This window comes from Manacus candei, unplaced genomic scaffold (assembly GCF_025592945.1).
Source record: "Manacus candei isolate 608988 ecotype Guabito, Panama unplaced genomic scaffold, ASM2559294v1 h1tg000005l, whole genome shotgun sequence".
Lineage (NCBI taxonomy): Eukaryota > Metazoa > Chordata > Aves > Passeriformes > Pipridae > Manacus > Manacus candei.
The window spans coordinates 6,550,305-6,575,075 of NW_026138053.1; the positions used below are offsets into that span (position 1 = coordinate 6,550,305).

The window sequence follows — 24,771 nt, forward strand, 5'->3', positions numbered from 1 at the left end:
CCATATCAGTGAACCACCAAACTCCTGTAAATTGCGCAGAAGCATCCCGGAGAGTGCCGTGGTTTTTTTTATGCTATGGGATGGGAAAGAGTCCGGCCCAGCATCGCCCAGCCCCCTGCCAGCACCGCTCTGAGCCCTGCGGCTCCCCGGGAATAGAGTGCAACAAGGATTTACAGGTCCTTCCCCCTTGCTGGAGTCCTCTCTGATGCCTCCTCTGCTCTCTCCTTCCTCCCCCCTCAACAGGAGCCCCCCTCTGTACACGGACACAGCCGGTGATCCCGCTGCTCTCAGCAGCAGGAGGAAGCGCCCCAGGAAAGTGGGTGACAAGTGGGGTCTGGTCTCCCCCAGTTACCCAAGCCAGGGTGAAGGCACCCACTTGAGGTCTCATTAAGAAATCATAAACTGTACACATCCATAGAAAACATACTCATCCATATAAACTATATACATCCATATAAAACATACATGTCCATACAAACCATACACATCAATATGAAACATACACATCCATATAAAACATGTACATTCATATAAACATATAAGCTCCGAGAAGCTTAAAAATAACAAATAAAAAATAAATATCTCCCTATTTTCCTAAAAAGCTGGGAGCAGGGTCAGGGCTTGCTGAAGGTCATCGGAGATATGGGGCAGTGTGGGAACCTGGCGCTGCAGGAGGGCAGAGGCGGGAAGCAGCCGGGAGAGCCACGGGAAAACACCGAACCGCATCCCGCAAAAAGGATATTTAAGATGTGTGACGACTCTGTAAAAAATGCCCAAACAGGATTAGAGGCTTTCATGGGAATTTATCCCTGGAGTGAAGCAGTAGGAGGCACATTAAAGCGTTCAGCCCTTTCTGAAATCAGTCCTTGAGCGGCTGCGCTTTGCTCGCCAGAGCCCCCAGCGATGCGCCGGGACTCGGGGTGAGCAGCGTCCCCCCCACCTCTCTCCCCACGCCCCCGCGCCGTGACCCAGCGTCCCGCGCCCCCTCCCGCGGCCCCGTTAGTGGTTAACGCGCCCGGGTGGGCCGCTGGGGCCGCCGGCCGTGGCGTGATCGCCGCCCCGCCGAGCTGAGCCCTCGCCGCGACGGGCAGAGCCGCGGCTGCCGCTGCGCTCCAGGACCTGCCGGTGCGCTCCGGCACATCGGCTCCGCCGGTGCGCCCCGGGTCTCGGCTCCGCGGGTGCGCTCCGACCTCTCGGCCCCGCTCCAGCCCCTCAGCCCCGCTCCGGCCCCTCGGCCCCGCGGGTGCGTTCCGGCCCCTCGGCGGTCGCGCAGCATCTCCCCGCCGGCGCCGTCCCGCCGGCTCTGAGGGTCGCGGCGTCCCCCGGCTCTGCCCAGTGGGGCGCGGGGGCGGGATGTCCCCACGGGGACTGGTGCTGGCCCTGCTGCTGGCGCTGGCGGAGGAGCTGGGGCTGACGCTGGGGGCGGCAGAGGGGGGGATAGCCGCCGTCGGGGCCGCCCCACCGGGACCCGCCGCTTTCCATCGCGCCGCCAAGGTGAGGAGAGTGGGATGGGGGGGCAGCCACGCGTCTGTGTGTGTGTGTGTGTGTGTCCCAAGCCCCAGCCCGGTGCTTGTGCTCCCACAGGCGTCGTGGAGGCTGCCCGGGTGCTACGTGGTGGTGTTGCAGGAGGGCAGCAGTGGGGCCGAGGTGCGGGGCACAGCGCGACGTCTGCGAGCCCGGGCAGCTCGGTGGGGACACCTGACCGAGCTGCTGCACGTCTTCCACCTCCTGCCTGCCTTCCTGGTGAGGATGAGCAGCGACGTCCTGGACATGGTATGTGGGATGGAGGGCAGGGTCGTGGCGCAGGGCAGCAGCAGGGGTAGCCACTGGTGGGGGGAAGCAGTTCCCACCTCAGGGTGAACAGGAGCTTTGCCACCACGCTGGGCACTGTATCTCCTCCCTGCAGGTGTTGAAGCTGCCACATGTGAAGTACATTGAGGAGGATGCCTATGTCTTTGCCCAGAGCATTCCCTGGAACCTGGGCAGGATCGTGCCACAACAGCCCAACTCAAGCACCTACCACCCTCCCAGTAAGCACTGTGGTGTGAGGGGGTTACCATAGGGGTTTGGGGAAGGGTCACTGACCCCATCCCCTCTCCTGATCTTGAGGGATGGGGATAGCCCCCTGCCCCATGGTGCTGTGGGCCTGGAGTTGCATTTTGAGAGCAGGCCAGATGGCCTGGGCTGACTGCAGTGCTGGTTGCCTTTCCTCCTGGCTGCATCCCTGACAGATAAAGGTGAGCTTGTGGAGATTTATCTGCTGGACACCAGTGTGCAGAGCACCCACCGGGAGATCGAGGGCAGGGTGTTTGTGACTGGCTTCGAGAGTGTCCCTGAGGAGGACAGCACCCACTTCCACAGGCAGGTAAGCCCTGAGACACCACATGCTGCGTTCTGGCAAGAGCATCCCCCTGCATCCACCAAACCCTGGCCAGGCTTGTGGGACTTCCCAGGACAAGGGGGAGACTTGGCTTGGGGCAAAATGCTGGGCAGGACATGCAGCAGCAGGAGCTGTGGTCCTGGAAATATTGGGGCCCTCCATGTGGTCTATTTGGAGCTATGGCTGAGCAGGGCAGGTGTCCTTCCTGGGGAAAGCAGTCTGGAGGGGCACAGGTGCACATCAGGTATTGTTGCAAGAGGTAATCCAGGCAGGATGGAGCAGGGAGGATGCTCTTGGGTTGCAAACCTGCTTAGACACAATGGGCTGGGGCATGAAACTGGGATGCCTGCTCCAGGACAGCAAGTGCAACAGCCATGGGACCCACGTAGCCGGGGTGCTGAACGGGCGTGACGCCGGCGTGGCCACAGGGACCAACATTCACAGCTTCCGAGTGCTGAACTGCCAGGGGAAGGGCACTGTCAGCAGGACCCTCATGGGTGAGTGACCCCACGCCTTGGAGAGGAGTACGTTCCCTTCTGGAGCCCCCTGCCTCGTCCCCCTCCTGCGATAGTGTCTTGTCCCTCTCAGCCCTGGAGTTCATCAAGATGAGGCTGGAGGCTCAGCCCTACGTGCCCCTGGTGGTGGTGCTGCCCTTGGCCGGTGCCCACAGCCGTGTGCTGAATGCTGGCTGTCGGCGCGTGGCTCAGGACGGGGTGGTGATTGTCGCGGCTGCTGGCAACTACAAGGACGATGCCTGTCTCTACTCACCTGCGTCTGAGCCAGAGGTACGGGCTGTGGGGGTCCCCTGAGGCTTGGGCACATACAGGGACATGGTGCCACCTTATTCCCTCCTGTGCCAGATCAGCTGAGTGGGCTGGGGCTGTGCATCCTGTCCTGCCTGTGCTCCCCTCTGTCGCTGCCCTGGCAGGTCATCACCGTCGGTGCCACCAACAGTGAGGACCAACCAGCCTCCATCGGCATCCTGGGCACCAACTTTGGCCGCTGTGTGGACCTGTTTGCCCCAGGGGATGACATTATCGGTGCCTCCAGTGACTGCAGTACGTGCTTCACAGCACGGAGTGGGACCTCGCAGGCAGCTGCGCATGTGGCAGGTGAGCTGGGCTCTGGCAGGGGCAGGAAGGGCTGGCCTTCCACTTGCTGGTGCTGAGCACATGTCCCTGTAGGCACAGGGCATCAGGGATGCCTCAGCTGGGGACATTCTTGTGTGCCATGATGCCATGGTTTTGGCATGTTTGTCTCATTTGGGTGCTGCTGCCTGCACAGAACTCCCACATCCTGTGTGTGTGGGCAGTGGGCTGCAGGGATGCCTCCTCCTGTCTCTCTGGAGTTATGTTGCTCAAGAGAATGTTGTGTAGATATCTGCATGTCCCCTGGTTCTCACTGCAGCCCCCTGGGCTCTTGCAGGCCTTGCTGCCATGCTGCTTAGTGCTGAACCCCAGCTGAGCCTCGCCGAGCTCCGGCAGCGCCTCTTACACTTCTCCACCAAGAATGTCATGGACATGACGTGGTTCCCAGAGGACCAGAGGCTCCAGACACCGAACAGTGTGGCTGGGCTGCCCACACAGCTGGGTGCAGGTAAAGACCTTGCTGCCTTCTGGGTGCCTGGCAGAGCTCTGTCCTCATCCAGAAAAAAATGCTGGGGTGAAAGCAATAGCGTGTCGGCAGGGCATGTCCCTCTCTGAGCTGTGCTGGGGATGGCTGAGCCTGGATTTGCATGCAGAGGGTGGGGAAGATGGAGCCTGGTCTGTGCTGTGGGCACTGGGTGACACTGTGGATGTCACTGTGGGTCCACCCCACCGCTGACACCATGGGCCCCGTTGCAGAGGAGCAGCAACTGTACTGTCGCTCGGTGTGGTCGGGGCTCACCTGGCCCGGCCCGGCCGTGGCTCGCTGTGCCAGCACCGAGGAGATGCTCAGCTGCTCCAGCTTCTCCCACAGCAGCAGGCAGCTGGGGCAGCACATGGAGGTGAGCAGTGTGTGTGGAGGTAGAATTACTGCCCCTAGGGTGCCCCCCAGCCTCGAAGGCCCCAAGCACCCCAGTGACACCCTGTGCTGCCCTGGCTGCAGGACAAGGATGGGCAGAAGCACTGCGTGGCTCACAACGCTTTCCAGGGCCAGGGAGTCTACGCCATCGCCAGGTGCTGCACATGGCCCAGGGCCAAGTGCTGGATCAACACCAGCTCCTCAGCGGCTGAGGGGGCCAACTGCTCCCTACAGGACCACGTGCTGACTGGTAATGCCTGACATGGCAGGTTACAGACCCTTGAGCCTGATGGCCAAGGGTGTTTCTTCCAGAAAAACTCTGGGACCTGGGGTTAAAGAGCGGGGGTTAAAAGTGGGTATGGGTGCTGGGGTGGAGGGAAGGAGTACGTGTGCTGCGTGCATGGAGGCGAGGAGGCTCAGGTCTCATTCAGAACATTCTTTGGCACCTGCGTGTGCCTGGGATGCTGCCATGGCTGCCCCATGCTGACAGCTCCTCTCCCCCTGGCAGGGTGCAGTTTCCACTCCCCCTCCATGGCACTGGGTGATGGTGGCAGACCTGTCACAGGGCTGGGGAGCAGGGCCAGCCGCTGTGCAGGCAGGAGAAAGGTAGTGGCACATGCCTTGTGCTGCCCTGCTGCCAGTCTCGAGTGCCAAGTGAAGGAACACACGTCCCTGGGCTCTGAGGAGAAGGTAGGGATGGGGAACATCCCTCCACTGGGGTGTTATCCTTTTCTCTGCTTATCCCTCTGCTACCCTCATGGCTGTCCCATCCCCAGCCTTCACTAATGTCCCCAGTTGCTCACCTGTAATGGGACAGCCCACCCAGCTGGGTGACACCAGTCACATCACCCTGAGTCCTGGGGACCACCAGGAACGGGCAGGCCCTTGCCCCTTTGGTGGCCTGTGGAGGATGACCTTTTCTCCCCCTTAGGTGACGGTGTCCTGTGACGGTGGCTGGACGCTGACGGGCTGCAACGCCCATTCCCAGAGCCCCGGCATCATGGGAGCCTATGCCATGGACAACACCTGTGTGGCAGCTGGTGTTCCTGGCACCAGCACGGCTGTGGCCATTGCCACTTGCTGCCGGAGCCGGCAGTAGGGACGGGCTGGTGGCTCTCCTGGCCTGGTGATTCCAGTACACCTCGGATGGGTGCTGTGCTGGACCACCCTATCCCCTGCTCAGGACCTTCCCATGGCTGAGCTGCTGTTCCCAGCATGGTCCAGGCTCCAACATGTGGCTGCTGACAACCTCTGTGTTTGGGACGCTGTGATGGTGGGGTAGAAGCTCGTCACCCTCTCACACACAGCAGGGTCGGGATCCAGGGCGGGAGCTCTCCAAGCAGGCCCTGTGCATCTGGAGCCCTGTCCCATCACTGGAGTCAACACAGAATCCTTTCCCTGCCACATGCCAGGTCCTTCTGTAAACACCCTGACTGTACAAGCCATGTGTTGTCAGCCAACATGACAAAACTAGTACATTTTTAAAGAAAAAAATATTGTGGCGAGGATTTCTCCTTTCTTTCCTGCTTAGTTGCTCATTAGTTGTCAGCTAACGCTGCTTAGCACCTGGAAAATCCTAGTTTAGCCATTTTGGGGCAGTTTTATAATTGCCTACTCGTGTTCCTAGGAGAATACTTTTGAGTCAAGTGTAAGGGCTGTAGTTTAAACAGTCTGCTTGTTTAATTAGATTTTAATCTGCATTGCTACAGTCAGCTACTGCTTTGTTAGTGCTTTTTTTTGTTGTTAAGTCAAAGTTAATGATCTGCTGGTGTTATGTGTTAACAGTTTCCCTTTCAGGTCCCTAAGAGACATAGAACTGGCTGTAATTCCTTTGAAAAAAAAAAAAGAAGAAAAAGCTTTCATAGCACCTTGGTTTTTACATTTGTACCTTAAATATTTATTTGGAATTTTATAAATAAACATTTTATAAATGTCTTTTTAAAATAAAACTCATAGATCAGTGCTCATATGATCCATTGTCTGACTTCATGTACATCCCCATGGGGAACCGGTCTGGAAGGGGGAGCTGGCACCCATCCAGCAGGGATGCTGCTCCCCCAAAAGAGCTCTGCTTTGTTAGTGAACCAGCCACAGGCTCCACCTCAGACCTGATCCCTGCCTGGGGTCCAAGGTGTCCCTGGATAAGCGCTGGCACACTCAGAGGTCAGTGCAGACAGCACAAGTTCCCTCTATTGCCACAGCTGGGTGGAGCTCAGGGCAGGGACTGAGTCGTGTTGTCCCCCACACACACATACGCAAGAACAGAAGTTTGTTTTAACAACAGAGAGTAGGGCAAGAGCTTCCAGTTATGGAAACAAACATCACCCAGCTTTGAGGAAAGTGCCCTTGTGCTTGTATTGCTGTTGTTACTAACACTGGGCTTCACTTGGGAAGTGGTGGAGCCCCACAACAGAGACAAAGCTTGGCTTGGATTGATGCACACAGCAGGGAAAGGCTGAGAAGCACCAGAAGCCACCAGAGCTGGGTCTCACTTTTCTTTCAGTGTTTAACAGTCTCCTGGTACTACAATGTATAATTTGTGTGGTGTTACCTGAGGACAGATGAAAAAAATAAAGCTTGATACCACAAGCACCAGGTTAACCTGTCAAACTTCAGGTGGTTTGGGTGTTTTCCCCATCCAAAAGCACCTTGCAGTTCTGTTGCTCCAGCTTTAATTGGTAAGAGAAGACAGACCCAGCACAAAGCACCACTTTGAAAGGCTGAAACTAATTCTAAGTTGTTAACTAAAGCTGGCAAAAGCCCAACCCTAATCTAAACATATAATTACATGTCACGAACATAATTACAACCCATAACTTCATCAGCTAAAACCTGAGTTTTGCACAAAGAGGCAGAAAACAAAAAGGGATGTCAGCCTGAGAGCTCCTGGACAGTTTTGAGACAGCAGGTGATTTTTCAGCAGACTCCTTAGGCTGTAACCTCTCAAAACATGCACCAGATATTTCAGCTCTGACTTCCCTGCAAGAGGGGAGGATCCGGCAGAAGGTGTGAGCTTGTTCCGTGCATGATAAGCCAGATAGAGTTTTCCCAGCTTAGTTTAAGCATACATAAGCCTAGTGGAAGCAAACAATATTAAAAGATTAGCTCTTGCTTAGCATCTTGTACTTGGGTAGGCAGAAAAGCCTCTCACATTCAGGAGAGCAGTGCTGATCCCAGGGATGCCGTGGGCAGTCCTGGCAGCAGTTTGCAATGCCCATCCCATACTTCCAGGACTGCCAATGGAAAGCACTGGCTGGGTCATGCTGGAAAGGTAGAAGTCCTTGTCCTTAGAGCAGAGGACAAAGGCAGCTGTCAGAAGGCAGAGTGGGGATGGCAGCCCAGGCTGTAGCTCCTGGTTTCCCAGACAGGGGAGCAGGGGAATACCGGCTCCGTGGCACTGCTGCATGTCCAGCTCTGCCCCTCGCCCCCACAGAAGATGCAGGATGAGTGCACATCCAGATCAACCACAAATCCGGGATCCGACACACTAAAGCCGCTCTAATCTGCGACTGTGAGCAGGGCCAGGGTAAATCATTCTGCTAAGAAGGTCAGGAGGAGCTGCTCAGAGATACAAATCTGACAGTACACCAGCACACGGATACACAGCAGTGCAGCTCTGGTGGCCGCTCGGCTGCTTCCATTTACTCTGGACAGGAGCCAAAATGGCAATCAGGGCACCCTCTCAGGGCTTATCATCTGCAGGGCTGACCTAAGGAGTTTCAAGGTAAGAGGATCAACAAGACAGGAGCGCAGCAGTGTGTGCACGGTCTAAAGATTACACTAGTTTTCTGTGAAAGGAATAACTTTATTCCATTGACCAGGAATCCCAAGACTGTTCATCAAGACTGCCTATTTTTCCAGTGCCAAATGTCTACGCGTTAATCGGACAATATCTCCCCCAGTGCTCACAGCCAGGATGTGGCTGCTCCTCACTGAACATTTTGTAAACTGTATAAAAACATTTTCATCCAAAAAGATTGGCAGTAAAAATTACAACATAGAAATGCATCACAATTTACACAAAAACTAGTTTTTGTTGAACTCTATTTTCCAAAAAATAATCTTCAGCAGGTTCAAATGACAGCAGATGGAAACAAAAATAATTGACCAAGTATCATCTTATTGCAAATGATAACCATTGACTTTGTACAAGCGTGAGCAGAACCGTGAAAAAGTTTGTATTGGTTTCAAGTATACAGTGGTGATGAGCCATCCTGATGCAATTCCCATCAATGCTTCCCTGGGCCTGCGGGTATCGAGGATGTTGTTTCCATAGGAAATAACAGGAACCTGAAGTGACAAGTGATGCCAACCCATAGGAACATTATCAGCTTCTTCCATCACCATCACCGCTGTGTACTGACTTCTTGGGGAGATCTATGAGCCATTAACAATGTATTAGGGATGGGGGGAAGGAAGAAGGGGTGTCCGTAAGAAATGATTTATTCAAAATTAATTTAAAACATCACATTTAAAATGTCCCAGCACATTATCAGAAACATTTATAAAATGCTAACTCTGCCATGTGTCTATGAAGACATTGTTTGGAAAAGAAAGTGAGAGATCCACTACAATGCCACCCTTACTTTGCACGTGCAATTCGTGACGACGGCTCTCTTACCCCACAATAAGTTAGAAAGCTGTACAGCTGACATCAGATCTGATGGTTACTTCCAACAGTGAAATGACTGGTTACTTTCAATATTAGTGCATAACAGTGAAAAGCTGTCTGCTGCTTCGTGTTTCGGCAACAGCACGTGAAAAAGAAACAAAAAAGGCACTTTTTGGCTGGTTGTGCCTTTAACTTGGCAAATTTATCTATTCTGGAGGTACCCAGGCACTCCTTAAGATGTCCCCCATTTCTGTGCATGTTTGTTTATATAATTTCTTTAAAGTAAGGCAGAATCCATAAATAAAGGCAAAAAGCAGTGCAGAAAATGTGACAAACGCAAAATGTACAAAAGATGAAGTTAGTTGGCACAAAAGAAGCTTGTTTCCAGAGCCAGAAATCACTGAACTGCACTTAACATGGAAAACAAAACTGTGCTCAAATCATCCCAACTGGTTTCCAGTTGTTTGTGAGCAAATTAAAAGAGCTGTGATATTTTAAACGTTGCCTGGTCAAGTGAAAATATAAAGCCAATTCATTCTTTCCCCATGTTAAAATTGCTATAAAATCTGCACAACAGTGTTCCCAGCTCACTCAAGGAATTATTCATCATATACAACCAATACCAACTTTCTCAGTAATTTCAAAGCATAAGCAAGTGATTGCAGATCCATGACTGAGACTACATTTTATTCAATATGTCTCCAAAGGTTAAAAAAATTTAATGAGTAAAACTGCAACAGAATTCCTTCTTAAAGTGCTTTTTTGTTTTAAACTACTCATTAACTTCTTTTTGTTTTTAATTCACCAACATCCTTGAATAATAAATGCTTGCATACCTAGAGAACAAAGCTTTTTTTTTTACTGCCCTTCCCAGTTGTCTGAAGGATTTTCAGAAGGGTACCAGCAAAGATGACTCATTCTAGAGCTCCTCAACCAAACCATTCCATAAGGAATCATTATCCTTATAGAGCAATCTTGCTGATCTTTCTCATCAAGAGCTTTACAAATTAGCAGGGAGACATATTAAATACAGAAGTCCTTATGTAAACCCATTCTTTAACTAATATTTTACAATGAAATGTAAGTCATCACACATCTTTACAGAAATTTGAATATTCCTATTCAATATTATCAGAAAGATTAAAAATTTGCCCTCCATACATAAGGACAGTCTGTTTGTTTTTTTTTTCCTGTATAAAAACCAAAAGAATTTTTTTTGCAGCATCACAGAAAAGCAACAGTTTTACATTCACTCATTTAATGTTCACATAAAAATTCAACCACTAGCGTTTGTGTATTTGATAAAATCTTCTTGACACACTGTTTTCGGTGTTTGGACTGTCACAAGCTACTGCAGGTGAAGATGCAGTTTTCTAGAGCATTTATTGATCTGAAGCCTTCATGGCTAAAAAATGCTTTTAGCTTTCAGGGAAACAACCTCCTCCAGCATTGCCTCTGGTCCTGTAAAGCCACTGCTCTCCCAGGCATAAGCAACACGACTCCAGTTCCAGTAGGTACCAGGCATTAAATGTTTGAGTTGATCTGTTCTTGTGTCCATAGGCATCTCCTCTACGGGTCAACATCATCAAGGTCACTTTTGGGCTCACCAATCATCATAGGAGACTCTGAGCCCTTTTGACACACACATAAGATGGGGAGAGAAAGATACAGCACGTTACTTTTGTTGTGTGTACGGTCAGCGATGGTTCCGAGCTGAGCCCCAGGAACCAGCTGCCACGGAGCAACACAACAGAAAGTAAACTTGCCCTTATTTTACCTGCTGCAGGTGCCTCTCCCCGTTCTCGTTGGCTGGACTGCTTTCTGACCCGTTACTGCTTCCAGACTGATCCTTCTCGTTGAGCAAGGCTGTGGCATAGGCCAGCGTGTCCTGAGTAGAAAACAGCCCAAGAGTGTCAGGGGCCATGATGATCCCTTCATTTCATAATCATATTTTTTTAAAATTAGTTCTAAAACAACACAGCTGCTGTAGTGTGACAGCCGAGTCACCACAGGTAATTGTGAGTATTGACTAATATCATTCAAGGGTTATTTTTTTCAGTAACAAGCACAGGGTCTGAGCTTCTAAAGGAAGAACAGTCTTAAGTGCGCTGGAATATCATAGAATCACAGAATTGTTAAGGTTGGAAAAGACCTTTAAGATCATCAAGTCCAACCCAGCACCACCACCATGTTCACCACTGAACCATGTCCTCAAGTGCCTTATCCACATGTTTTTTGAACACTTCCAGTGATGGTGACTAAAGCTGCCAAACCCAAAGATGCTAACTGGAAAGCAAGAAAGGAAATCAGCAGGTTTGACATGATCTCCTAGGACTGACACATACCTGTGCTGAAATAGTGCGCTGGAAGGTTTTGGCAGTGGATGTTTCATTGGACACGTTACTCTGTGGAGCCCAGTAATGTTCAGACATCTGCATAAAAAGCCAAGAGAGCCATAAAATTGTCATATGAGTTTTACATGTGTAAAGCCTCAGCCACTTGTGATGGTAGGTGAACTAACAAGTCTGGAACAAACTTCCTGAATCCTCCGGCAATGAGCTGGAGATCCGGGGCACAGACAAACACACACTTTATATGCAGCCAGAACAGCCAGAGAGGTTATTGCCCCTCAGCTGAAAACTAGGAAACAACTCCCTTTATTTGCACGTGCAAGTTATGGAGTTCCAGCTGAAGAGTGATGGATTCAGGGTTTACATGAGCCAGTACAAAGTAAAAATGGGTACAGCAGGACTATCCAGACCTGTCAGCAGCAGCTGTCAGGACAGAAATGCAGCCTAGAGCTGGGATACTATGGAGTTGTACATGCAGTGCTGAGGGACCCAGTATGGCCCTGCTTGGGTCAATTCTGCTGAGTTCCAAGTTTCCAAAGTGTCCATGGATATTTACTAACGCTGGCCAACCAGCGTTAAGTTTAGAGAGAAAAAGGAAAACCACATCTGTGGGAAGAAGAGTTGTACCTGTCGACAGCTGTGCTTTGTGCAAAGCTGTGATGATTCTGTAAGGAATTCACTCATTTACACATTCTCTTGCATCAACACACAGGCAAAGGAAAACTGATTTTTTAAAAACAGTGAAGCCTTGTAACACAAACACAGTGGCACCGAAGCTTCCCACATGGCAAGGAATAATCATTATGACCATTTCACATTTGGTTTTATACACTGTAAATGTATCTATGCCTGAAACACAAAGGGCTACTGAACTCTCTGCATTGCATCAGATCTAGCTGCATTCAAATTGTTCTTGTAAAAAAATGAAGTAGCTTGTATTTTGTCTTTAGTCATCTCAGAAAGTCATCTAGAGGATGGTGATTTCATAATTCTCGCTGTAAACAATTGACAGTTTCTCTGTTACAGCCAAATTACCTTTTTCTGTAGCCACTGCACAGCCCAACTCCAATGGTGGGAATTCTCCTTGAAATAATCTTTTGCAGTAGGGCACCTTGGGAATTGAAATTATATTCATTAGTCAGGAACAAGGCATTCTGGTTAACATAAAAAAATACAAAGACCTCTCTGTCTTTGTGCTTCTGCCCTCTGTGTGCATTGTTATCATTGCAAACTCGGACTTAAACTGTACAGACCTGTTATTAACTGAATTAGCAAGAGCAATAATACCTAGCAAAAATTACACAAAGCAGTTTACTACACAGCTTCACATATTTCAGAACTATGCTTAATTGGGACACATGCCAAGATCTAAACAATGAGAATTTAGGAATCATAATATTTCAAAAATCTATGACAGTTTCCCTGTGTTTATCTGGTGTTAATGCCAGGCTCCTGCTTTACAGAATGACCTTTGCATTTACAAACAGGAATTAGTGTTTGTTATCTAAGAAATCCATTCAGGTACTAACCAGTGAAGATTTCACTTCATGTTGACACATGTACTATCAAGACCTTTGAGGACAAGTAACAAAGGATAAAGCTGACCAAAAATAGAGTAGTAGGCTAATTAGTCACAGGGGGGCCTAAGGCAGGGATGAGGTTAAGCTCTCAAACCTGAATTACTCACTTCTGAGCCAAAGTAACAAGGAACTTGACACACTGGTAGCAACGACTGCTGTCCACATGGTTGCTGTGGTGCATCAAGGCTGGGGGGAAGAAACACATGGATTAAAAACCACAATTCAGCTTTCTGTGTACCAGCCAGTCTGAAAACATAACAAAGATGATGTTTAAATTTTAAGTTGGGTGGTAGAAGTTGTTTCCACAGATGTTAGCATGAGTATTTGCATTAAACACACTGCTGTACTGCTGGCAGTTTTCAGTACTTCCACAACTCTATTGGATTAAAAATAGAATTACTGCATTTTCACTTTGATCTTTCAAATGAGGTACCTGAATTTTAAACAGTCCTAATGTAGTTATTCTTCCCTATAATCCATTTTATGTTAGATAATCACTATGGTTACATTTGTCTGAAGGAAAAAAATTGTTTAAAACCCCTATAAATGAACCACATCACGAGCTTCCACCTGGATCAAAATCTGAAAAGCTAGAGGAATGTTTAAAGCTTCTTCCCACAAACAAGCATAGCAGAACTCAACAGCCATGAAACTGTTCCATGGGAGACTCGGGCAAAACCTGAGGCCATTCCTACCAGGAAGTTTTCTATACTGTGAATTCCCACATCTTCTAACAAAATTCTTTGACTGAGAAGCACAAAGATTTCCATAGAGCTGCCACAATCAGATTTGCTACTCAAAAGTTGCTCTGTCCATAGCAGTCAGCAAAGAACACAGTAGTGAAACCTCCAAAGCTGGCAAAAATTGCTAAGGAACTGCAAATTGCCAGTTTTAATACTGTTGAAGCAGAGCAGATGATTAAAATTACAGAACTGCTGTACTGCAAATTATGCACAAACATCCTATTAAGGACCACTAAAAACTTTTATTTGCTGATTTCCTCTCCTGGACTAAAAGTAGTCAATGTGAGGGTTGGTATTCACTGTTGTGAGGAAATTTTGAGGTAAAACTACAACTTTCACTGCCAAAACTCAGAGAAGTTCCTGAAACATAAAAATCCAATGGAATATTTACACCTCACCTCTGTAGAGGAAAAAAGGTCATGTATTGCCCAAGTTACAGGATAGCATTGGTCCAATTGGGACCAATTTATGCAGAAATCAAAACAAACACTTAGCTATTCTCTTACACTGCTGCATATTTTCTTCTATCAGTCATACATGGAAATTAACAGAAGAGCACTGAAGAGAGAAATAAAGAAAAAAGCTAAATATTCCTTCTCACTGAAACTGAATCCAAAATAACTGAAGGTGAAAGCCACAATCTGAAGCGGCTCCTCATCCAAACAGCTATGAAAGAGCTGCTCAAGCTGCACTAACCCATCAGAGGTGCTCTCTGAGCACTGTGTGGTTATTCTGCATTTCCCTTGCACACAAAACCTCTTCTCCTGATGCACGTGAAATAAGCTCTTATCACTTCTGGGACTTTTTGTGTTGCTTTTGAATGTTTTAGTAACTTCAGTAAAATTTCTGTATCAAATGGAGAGACAACACTTTGTATGAGCAGCAACAAATGTGAGCCGCCTGTCACACCATGAGGCTATGCTGCAGTTATTAGTACAAGCATCGTTCTGTGCTGAACCAGTTTCTTTTTATGGTAATTAGGATGCTGACAAAACAAAAAGATTGGCAATTTCTTGAGATATGTAGGAAATAAAAAATAATTTTTAATGTTACAGGATTCATACAGCTCCTCTGTTATGGTAATCAAAGGTACTTCCCCCCCTCCATTATGTATACACCCTGATCTGCTTCTTATTTAAATAAGTTAGCTCTCTTTCCCAGTTCAATTCCTTTCCAGTTTGCTGTCACTATAATATCCTATTGCTTATTTTAGGTTTTCTTAGGGCATTTTTTGTGGTGCTGGCTAAATCAAATGTGCCGAATTGCTTTCCCTAAGAAGTAAAAGTTTTAGAGGATTAGAAACCAGGAGATGATACGAGCCATCACCAGCATCAGGGTCAGTAGGAAACAGGAGTGTTCACCCACTGGCTTACTTGCCTATTAATCCATTTTCAGTTTCAAAGGCAAATTTGATGCGTTCTACTTGTAATGGGTCTTCAATAACCTGTTAGGAAAGGAAAATATCAATTTAATAAGGTGCATTTGGTACCTGTATCTATTCTATGGAATGGTTTTAACCACCTCAACATGAAAACCAAGTAAGACTTATTTCATGTATCACTGGATTATCAAAACAGCAATTTAAAAAATAATAAAAACACTAAACTGAAGGATTAAAAGACATGTGGATGTGAAAATTCCCAATGCAGTTCTGATGTTTTTCATTACGCATCAACACAAAATCTACCTTGTACAAGTCTTTACCCTTCACCTACCAGTATCTCATGGAGTAACTGGAATATGTTTTTCAGTTCATGAGGTGGAGCAGTTTCCAGTTGAGTCTGCACGTAAGAAACAAAGTTACTTAGATAGTAAAATATGTTGATGACCCAAAGAATTACAAGACACCTCTACAGATTTTTGACACTTTGTTGATTTAAACAGTAAAAGCCTACAAATAACCCCAAAGCCATCAACACCCCTCAAAACCCAACAAACTGCACTTATTGCTCTGCAGAGCCCACTGCCCTTATAACCCACAAGACACAGGATGACTAAAGCCTAGAAACAACACTTATGCAGAAGGCTTATCCTGGTTATCTCCCTACCTTGATGAAGTGTAGCACAGTAAAGGAAAAGTGCTCATTGCAAAAGCAGCAGTACACCACCATCTCGATGAGAACGGACAGTGATCCCGTCAGCTCTCGCAGTGCGTACATCACCTAAGGGAAATGAAAACCATTTCAGACACAGACATACAATTGTTTTTAAGAAAATCAGTTTGTAAGAGAATGTTAGTCTTTTCCAGGAAGGATGCAGCTTTTTCTCCCAGCACCTGCATGGCCCAGGAGGCTGAACCCCTGCCCTCATAGCACTCCTTCAGTTCCTGCTGCCCACCTTCAAGGGGCTGGTCAAGCATGATCCATTCAGTCAGAGCAACTCAAGTCATCACCTCCATTTGACATGATAATGGGCTGCACAGGTACTTGCAAACAGTGCATAAACTCTCAATACAAACCCCTAAGTTTAGGGATATGTTAGAATACAAAGAGGTCAAGAAACCAAAGGTGCTTTTTCTTTTAGATTCAAAATAATAACCACATACACCCCAGCTGGCTATTTTTTAATATTCAGTGTTTTCCATGCACAGATGCATCAAAGAAATCACATCAGACCAGCTACTAGATTCAAGCAGGGCAGAATTTAGAACAGATACCTCCATTAAGTAGGGTTTTCCCTCAGACAGGAATAACAAGGCTTCTACTTCTTCATGGAGCGGCAAAAGCGGCCCTGAAGCGGTGATGCTTAGAGGCAGACGCTGCTTAAAGAGACCAGGAGCTATAATAGCAAATACAAAAACAATCCACTAATAGATTAGTTTGTTCTAACACATCTTGAAGACACTGCTGCTCATCTGGCACCATGTAATAATCCCTAATCTCAACACTCATCTCAGCTAGTTTAGAGCTTGTACGTTACCACTCCAAGTAACAATCTCTTGCATGCTGAAGTGTCAGTTGCTTTAGTGACAACAGGCAAAAGAACTGCAGGAAGGTCAAAGCAAAACGTTCATAGAGAACTATCAGTACTTTGAGCTTTACTTTTACTCTTAATCACTGTTGCACATTCAATATTTTCAGAATGCTTATAATTCTCCTGTTACTTTCTGATTTTTGACTGTTTTCGACCCTAGAGAGAAATTAAGTTATTCTTTTAAAAAAGATAACTTCCAATTCCTCCTTCAGAAAACTGAAGATTTTCACTTACTCCTTTATTATCTTTGTTTGGATATTTCTGCCTCTTGTAAGAAATAACTAGGAAAGGTTTAATTGTGTGTTATTCAGTAGCTCAGTCTAAATACTCCCCTTCAGATTAGCAAAAGGCCTCACAAATCTAAGCAAAATACAGCCTGTTAGGCTGTGAGTCTGTTCAGCCAGCAACACAGCTTGATTCGCTCACATGAGGAAAGACTTTTTAGGCATACAAGGGAGGGAAGAAGGCACAATAAACATCAAGATTTCTGTACCCCACGTACCCTCTGAGTGCCTCTAATACTCTCAATACATTTACAGCAAAATAAAAAGTAATCAAATGTATGCTAACCACTACTGCCTAAAATTCAAAGGTTTTGTATTTTTCTCACTGATATTAAGTTACTCCCAGTCAAAGTAACTGAAATGCAAAGTCACAAAGACAAAAACATAATTCTTACCAACATTTCTTTGTGAGGAGACGTCAGAGTGCAAAACAAGTAGTGCTACAGTGTTGTGAAGATATCCAAACTCACGTGCCTGTGCTGAACTCCACCTGCGATTCTGCTTGAGCCAAAGAGAGATTAAATTAACTTTGATTGATTTAATCAACTTTGTTAAACCAAAACAATGGCCTTATAGTGCCCCACCATGGTCTAATACTCTGGAGTGGGTAAAAACTTTTATATTATCAAAAACATGAGGTTCATTTCTTCCAGAACAGCTATTTCCATGCTAACCACACATAGGCAGACTAAGACTTGCATGACGTTTATAGAATAATCCAAGGATTAGTCTATCTGACCACATGAAAAGTATTTATTAATAATTTGAGCATCATAAACATGGGGATGGACAAAGTACAGCACAAGACAACTTTACCTGATTACTCTGCCGGTTGGGGCCAAGAAGGAAGTTGATCATGTGCCTCAGAGCAGAGTGCCTGAGAAGAAGACTGCTAGCCCTTATTCCCTGCTGTTTAGACAACAAAAACAAGTTACTTTCCTCTGCAGGTAAAGAATAAGTGCTCAGAGGAACAAAAGTAAAATGCACTAGGCTAAAACCTGCATTTTCCACTCTAAAAACCCCATAATATCTCAATAAGGTAAACCACTAAAGAGCTGTCTCATTATACAGAGAACATATATATACCAGACCAGAATCAGTAAGTGCAAAATACATGTCCTATCAGCAAAAAAAAAAAAAAAAAAAAAAAGAGGGAACAGAGAGAAACCATATTGTGGTGAGCAGTACATTCTAGAAATCCTGGATGCTAGATTTTTTTTTAGTATATATATATATATTTAAGAACAGCCCCAAACAATCCTTCAAAACAGAATCCCAAATTTCAGACTCTGAAAATTACATTTTCCATTGGTATACTTTGCTGGTATATTTTTGTGTGATTTTATCCTAATCCACTATTCAAAGCCATTTACTTAGAAAGAATACCACAATAAAAGTTCTGAGACAGTTTCATTGTGTTGCTAAACCTTCTATGAATAAGGATCACTAGCTGTTTTACTATTGTCCTTTAAAATTCAAATAAGCATAAAAAACCCCAATAGTTTCTTACCTTCTGTACGAAGTTATTGAATAGCAAAAAGTACTGAGCACAGTTTTTACAGTTTTCAGGTACATCTTTATCCAGTAGAGCGAGTAGCACCTCCAATAATTGATGTAGAGTTTTTAACTGTGAAGAAAAAAACTATTAATTTGAATGTAAAGAGCTGTCTACTGCTTAAAAATAAAGTGTTTTACATATCAGACTTTTTAATAGAAAATTAAACCTTTAACAATAACCATACTCGTATCTCTGGAACAAGATAATACAGTTACTACTGCTATAGCTTCTGACTGAGTGAGGAAGGAGAATCAGTTAAAAATTAAGCTGAGATCAGAATCAGAGAAAGAAAATAGATGTTAAGAAAAGACTAACTCCAAACTATTAAAAGAATATGTGACAGCAGTTCAAAAGACAAACTGAAATCAGAGACAATTGTTTATAAGTAATACTTCGAACTTAAAATTTTGAAAGTTACAGCACTATGTCACCTCCTTGGGTAGGAACAGATGAGCATTAACTTACTCCAGAAAATGAAGAGCAACAAGCACGACCAAGACAAAAGGCTTTCACCTTGTCACTCACAACTCAAACAGCTCTGTCTGCAAACACAGCAAGAGCCAGCAGGCAGAGACAACCAAGTGGACTGTTGGGGATGAGGTGACACTCACTAACCTTCTCCTGATAAAGCAAGGCACTGTCGAGAGTTTTTTCAAGAATAGTGGCTACAGCAACTCGCACCTCTCTGACGCTGCATTCCAGGAGGAAAGTCCTGGAAGATAAAAGGTGAAGCTGCAAAGAGAACTGGAATCAACGTGTACACATGGTTGCTATGCTTAAGTGTGATATTTATTATTTATCATTTTAACAGTGCAGATACTCCTGTGGATAATCTTTAAGTTATTTTTCTGCATGTCACTAGTAAGGCCTATAATATCACTTGATATTTATTCATTCAAGTAACAAAAAAATCTCTAAAAGCTCTCACGGGATCCTGTTTTTCAATGCAACTTCAAAGATAATATTTTCTTTACACTGACTCATCTATCTAAGTGTGTCAGATCCCCAAAAATTTGTCTTAGGTATTTTCAAAACACCTATTAGCTCATTGTTAGCTTGGCAAGAAAAATTCTTTTCAATTCATCTGTGATCTTAGGTGTTTAACTTACCTTACCCCAAACACTTTCACCATGTTCTCCTTTCCCACTACTTGCAGGACTGACAAACACATTCCAAGGCGTTCCTTGAAGAATTAAACACCTGCATCCTCCACCACATACATCGCGTCACTTTATTAGATTTTCAGAATTACTCAGAAAGCCTCACAATCAGAGAAAATACTAGAAATAACCCCCTAGAGTGTCTGTTTAAAGAATGTGCATAGTTGACTCTTTGGGAATACATCAGAATAGGCCAGATCACATTATTAGGAAGCTTTTTCCATACATGAGACACAAAACATCCAAGACAGAACTACCAGTACTTACTTTACAAGCTCCCGGCCCTCTGGCCCGACGAAATATTCAACTAACCACTGACAAGCATCAATGCTTTTGGAGAGCAGTGCATCTATGGTGGCAATCCATTCTTCTGTATCAGCCCTTTAACAAAACAGGGACAACTGTCGGTAACCAAAGAGAAAAAAAAGACCTCAAAAGCCAAAAACACCTCCAAAACCTAAACCACGTTTCTTGTTTGCCAAATAGAAAGAATTTTTACTTGAACATACATTAGATGGTTTAAGACAAAACCACTTGGAGAAGTATTTTAGAACAAACTTACTGGTTTTTAAACCCATTAAAGCCTTTCTATGACCAATACACTACCACTGAAATAATGGGCAGCAAACTGTCAAAAACATGACCTTCTCCCAGATTTCTTTGTGATGGAATTCCAGTGCTAAGGAGGAATGTACTGCTGCTCCCATGAACCTGCAGCATGTCAAGGTGCTGTAGGTATGACAGGCATAAAAGCCTCAGACTATGCTGTTACAGGACCCAGAACAAGGCCTTACCTGAGTTTCTTCTTTGTTCGGAGATACGTTTGGAAGAGGAATTGGACTGCCAGCTGTAAGCTCACCTTTGCCATGCATGGATAATAAGGGTGCTTTACCTTAGTCTGAAAGAAACATCAGATTTACTCCAGAGCAGAAACATGCCTGCAGTACATATGCTGTCTCTAAACACATCAAGATGTTCTATTCAAGTTATTTACTTCATTTGGAAAAAATAAACCAAAGCATTTTTCTGTGCTAAATCAGTTTTCAGTGCTGACTATTTTAGCTAACAAATATGCTAAAATAGGAACAAGCTTGCTGTAAGGTCCAATAGATCTGTGGATTTTATACATTTAATAAATGCTGTTTGCTTACTACTCCATTTAGAATAACTCAATTAAGAAATTGTATTTTTAATTAAAGTCTATCAACTATGAGTTGATTAACACCAACTTTTGGATCTTTCATATGGAGAGAAATTTTTGTCCTTCTAGAGTTCAGTTTGCATCATTATAAAAGGTATATATATATATATATATATATATATATATAAAAATCAATTTTACTATGGCAAAATGATGTTTCTCTGACTACTAGAACAGGAGGCTGGAGTTGCTTTGAGATAGATGTTATCATCAGTGTGAAAACTTACTGGAAACAAAGAATTGCTCCAATGGAAAAGCCAAATCATGTCAACCCTTCTCTTCCAGTTTTCCTGGTAGTGACCCAAATATCTTCAGTGGCCCTTTTGACCATCATACTCCAAATACTCTAAGATTAAAATGTAGGTACTTACAGCATTCAGGGAAGCCAATGACAGAACAAAACTGAAGTAGTCACTACTGTATACATCTCTGTTCTTCATAAATTTCAAGTTTTCATCTCTCACCATCTATATAAGTAAAAGAAGGCAAAAAGAATTTAAAATGCTGTTAAAATACACTTCTCTAACTACAGTTGTATCTTTTGTGTAAATGTGTGGTGTTTAGAAACCAGTGTCAAACTTGATTCTGTTTCCTTCTGAATTACTACTTCAGCAGAGGGAAAAATACATACAGGAGACTTTGAAGATTTGTATAAAACCAGTGATTGTCTTTCAAGGATATTACAAAACAACATATGAGGGACTTAATTATTTGGCCATTAAGGGAAGAGAAAAAAGGAACAAGTTGCAGATAAGTTCTTATTTTCTGCTTTGTTTTAATAAAAAAGCCAAGAGAACACTCCCTCAAACCTGAAAGGCTTGCTAAGCAAATTGAGATGCACAGAACAAGAAGCCCTGGTGTAATTACAAGCTGCAGCCACGATGGGGTATTTAAATGCCAAGACCTTTTTTCAAATGAGATTTTGCTGAAAGACTCTCCATACATTTGAGCCAAATTCTGTTCATTGTAATAGTACAACCCTGGATACAAGAATGTCAAAAGTGACTATTAATACCCTGACACAGCCCATGTGGAGGCCAGATAGAGCCTGCAGTTTATTCTCCCTGTGTGTGTGATGTAGGCTCTCTGGCATATGGGCAGATCAGCAAGATGGTGTGTTTAGAGGTTGGGCTAGAGCTGCAGGTTTGCAGACTAAGACCATCCCCAGATTCTACCACCCTCTCGCTGCTCTACCAATGCCATTGCACCTCTGTTTTCAGTCCTGACTCGCAAGGTTGCCTTCAACATCTGTGTTTTCCCTTTTGAGAACATATTCAGTATTACATAAGCCAACAGACAAGAACAGAATTGAAGCTGGTTTTGGTTTCTTTCATTTCTACATTCTTGTGAACTCAAGAACTTTAGGATGACTGTAATTTGCCATCATCTCCATTACTCCTCAAGTGTACTTCAAATGAAGCATCTTCTCTGTTCTTGTCTTTCCCCGCTTGCATCCTGACTGCTGCCATATCTCACGTTTGATTAAATTTGCCTGCAGCTTTTTCAAAGCAATGAATGATGGGTCAATTTCGCGAGAAGGGATAGCAAAACTTACAATAATAGCTTGTTAGTAACTTTATTTCAGAATTCAGAATTCTCTTCTATCTTTCAAGAATTATTTTCTTTTTTTTTCAAGAAGGAAATTCAAGGTGACCTTCAAAGTTACTGTGTTCCTCTCACTATGTGCTAAAAATTTCACACGAGTCGGATTTTGTTGCCACTTTCAGGGTGCTCTACCTGATATATCCGCACAGGCATTTTCTCTACAAAAAGTCCCTTTTTTTCTCCTTTTCGAACCAGCTTAGTCAAGATGGAGAGACGGTCACTGTTGGGCCTGTGGGGTCGAGGTGATGACTGGGGTGAAATTTCTGGCGACGACGGAGCAGATCTGAAATACATACAAGCTCAAGGTGAATAATGAAATCCTACGACAAATCTACAGCTTAGGTTTAAAATACCAGTGCAGCCAGAATGATCTTAAAGCAAATCTGATGACAGTCTAAATATTTCTCGAGGCTGTCAGTTGGCTTGAACTTCTTACTGCAATAGTGACAGCAGTATGGAAATCATAAATGTAATAAACGACTGTTCATTAAGCAGCTTGAAAACCAATCTCAAACAACAGACGGGTCAGTATGTTCCTTTCTCGAACAGGAACTATTGATTTCTTAGTTATGGAGAAAGATCTAGGTATCAAGGCAAGAGAAACCTTTATGGATAAAAGAGGAACTTACAAGGAGAGGTCCTCGGCTTCCTGACGCACGACACTCACTCGACTTTTCTTTGGTAGGACAGGAGAGTTCTGATCAGACACTCTCTGGTAAAACAGCATGTAGGCATTCCAGTAGCGCCTACGCACATCGGGGTAGGGGTTGGCTGAGGGGAGAAAGGGCATTTGATGAAGGCCCTCGAAGGCTTAGTACCTTTTCCATTCCTACATGGAAGTGAAACTGGGTGTGCAAGTAATATACACTGTGGTATTATGAAGTCATTTGTCAGATCCAAACATCAGTCTGTTAGTGAATCACAAGAACCTCATTTCTAAAATATTTCTGCATAAAGCATATATATTTTAAAGGTATAACTATCTGAATTAAGAAACAAGTGGATATTGGAAATGTATTTGGAATAAATTCCTTAAGGCATTGAAAAGTTTAACAATATGATGCTATACCAATTCTATGCATTTTCACTAGCCTTAAATAAGGGCTGTTCAGTAGTTGGAGTTTTTTTAAGAACTATTTTAACAAGATGCCATTTTGCTTTTGAATATCCATTATTAAGTCTACAAAGTGCTGAACAACAGTGAATATGATTCAATTCATATTAGGCCATATACAAACTTATGTCTTTCAGTAAAGGGAAGACTTTAAGGAAAAACTGTTTCAGAAGAATTATTAGACCAAGTAACTCAAAGTAAATATAATGGACTGAGTTTTACTGCTACTGAGAATCAGTATGAAGTATGAAGCTACTGTAAATCAATCTGTACTTCTGCTTACATTGATCATAGACTTTAGGTCTATACTCTCCACCAAAACATTCATATTCCAAGGTTTCATCAGTCAAATCAAATTCTTCGACAACGGTGTCATTAAATTTGTACCACTTTCCTTTTCCACATCCTCTGTAATCAAAACAGAACAGAAACACAACAGAAACAAAGTTACTTCTTAGTAAAAAAAAAATGAAACACTGTGAATACCCTAGAAATGCCAAGGCTGACCTCACATCTGTTTTGACAAGAAGTAGAAAGCTTAGTGCAATCTCAGTCAAAGTTACATTTAAAAAAAAATTAAGCTTGATTAAAACTATGAGAAGCACATCACCTGCAACTGTGTGTCAAAGGAAGCCCTCAAACTGCAAACAAGGTACCTAAGAATTGCTGAGAATTTTGTATTATTATGTCCCATTTTGCTGTGTTATTGTCACAACACTCACAATGTTGAGTGTTAAGAAAGAGAAAAGGGCTTCCAATGCAGATCCAAATGGCTTCCTACACCCTCCCAAAAGAAGCAGTCTTCAAACAGCTCTCAAACCTCCCACATAAATCTCCTGCCCATTACCTCCTGTCCTTTATGAAGGAGTAGTAGTGCCCTGCGTGTGCCTGGCCACTGTGAACAATCACACCAACGAGCTCATAGTTTTCTGTTGGGGCAACTTTCTTCCTTGGGGAGCCTCCACCTCCTTGGTCTGTGTTTCTGCCATTGTCCCCCACTTCCGAGGACGAGTCCTGGCGAGCCATCCCTGACACAGTGTAAGGTTCCATGTTCAGCATCCAGGGAAACTGTTTGAAGAGATTTTTCAGGTTAACCAAGATGTTATACTGCATACATGTGTAATTTTATGAGAACTCTATTAATACTTCCCACATTGGGAACACCAAAGGAAAACATGGAACTTCAACTTCTTATGCTTATTACAC

General features: G+C 44.6%; 2 protein-coding genes across 4 annotated transcripts in view; one reads left to right on the forward strand and one right to left on the reverse strand.

The window, feature by feature from the left end:
• Positions 1-789: 789 nt before the first annotated feature.
• PCSK9 (proprotein convertase subtilisin/kexin type 9) lies at positions 790-6,386 on the forward strand. 2 transcript variants are annotated; one of them, XM_051801123.1, is made up of 12 exons: positions 790-1,494; positions 1,585-1,773; positions 1,907-2,030; positions 2,232-2,365; positions 2,736-2,877; positions 2,969-3,165; positions 3,309-3,492; positions 3,806-3,976; positions 4,225-4,367; positions 4,469-4,634; positions 4,893-5,074; positions 5,316-6,386. In XM_051801123.1, exons 1-12 carry the CDS (start codon positions 1,354-1,356, stop codon positions 5,481-5,483), a joined length of 1,941 nt encoding a protein of 646 aa, XP_051657083.1. In that variant the 5' UTR covers positions 790-1,353; the 3' UTR covers positions 5,484-6,386. The 2 variants fall into 2 exon arrangements, with proteins under 2 accessions (XP_051657083.1, XP_051657072.1); XM_051801112.1 differs by having other exon boundaries at positions 790-1,773.
• A 1,782-nt stretch (positions 6,387-8,168) lies between these two features.
• The window catches only part of USP24 (ubiquitin specific peptidase 24), a 62,569-nt gene continuing 45,966 nt past the window's right edge, over positions 8,169-24,771 (reverse strand). For both annotated transcript variants that reach the window (XM_051800926.1, XM_051800916.1), the window contains 20 exons: positions 24,413-24,633; positions 23,849-23,973; positions 23,081-23,222; positions 22,584-22,734; positions 21,218-21,313; positions 20,440-20,543; positions 19,913-20,026; positions 19,101-19,197; positions 18,438-18,554; positions 17,744-17,836; positions 17,323-17,425; positions 16,327-16,448; positions 15,719-15,832; positions 15,386-15,451; positions 15,048-15,114; positions 13,035-13,113; positions 12,383-12,458; positions 11,342-11,428; positions 10,774-10,884; positions 8,169-10,628 (listed from right to left, as the gene is read on the reverse strand). In XM_051800926.1, the coding sequence (XP_051656886.1) occupies positions 10,566-10,628; positions 10,774-10,884; positions 11,342-11,428; positions 12,383-12,458; positions 13,035-13,113; positions 15,048-15,114; positions 15,386-15,451; positions 15,719-15,832; positions 16,327-16,448; positions 17,323-17,425; positions 17,744-17,836; positions 18,438-18,554; positions 19,101-19,197; positions 19,913-20,026; positions 20,440-20,543; positions 21,218-21,313; positions 22,584-22,734; positions 23,081-23,222; positions 23,849-23,973; positions 24,413-24,633 (2,148 nt within the window). In that variant the 3' untranslated portion in view covers positions 8,169-10,565. The remainder of the gene's footprint in view (positions 10,629-10,773; positions 10,885-11,341; positions 11,429-12,382; positions 12,459-13,034; positions 13,114-15,047; positions 15,115-15,385; positions 15,452-15,718; positions 15,833-16,326; positions 16,449-17,322; positions 17,426-17,743; positions 17,837-18,437; positions 18,555-19,100; positions 19,198-19,912; positions 20,027-20,439; positions 20,544-21,217; positions 21,314-22,583; positions 22,735-23,080; positions 23,223-23,848; positions 23,974-24,412; positions 24,634-24,771) is intronic.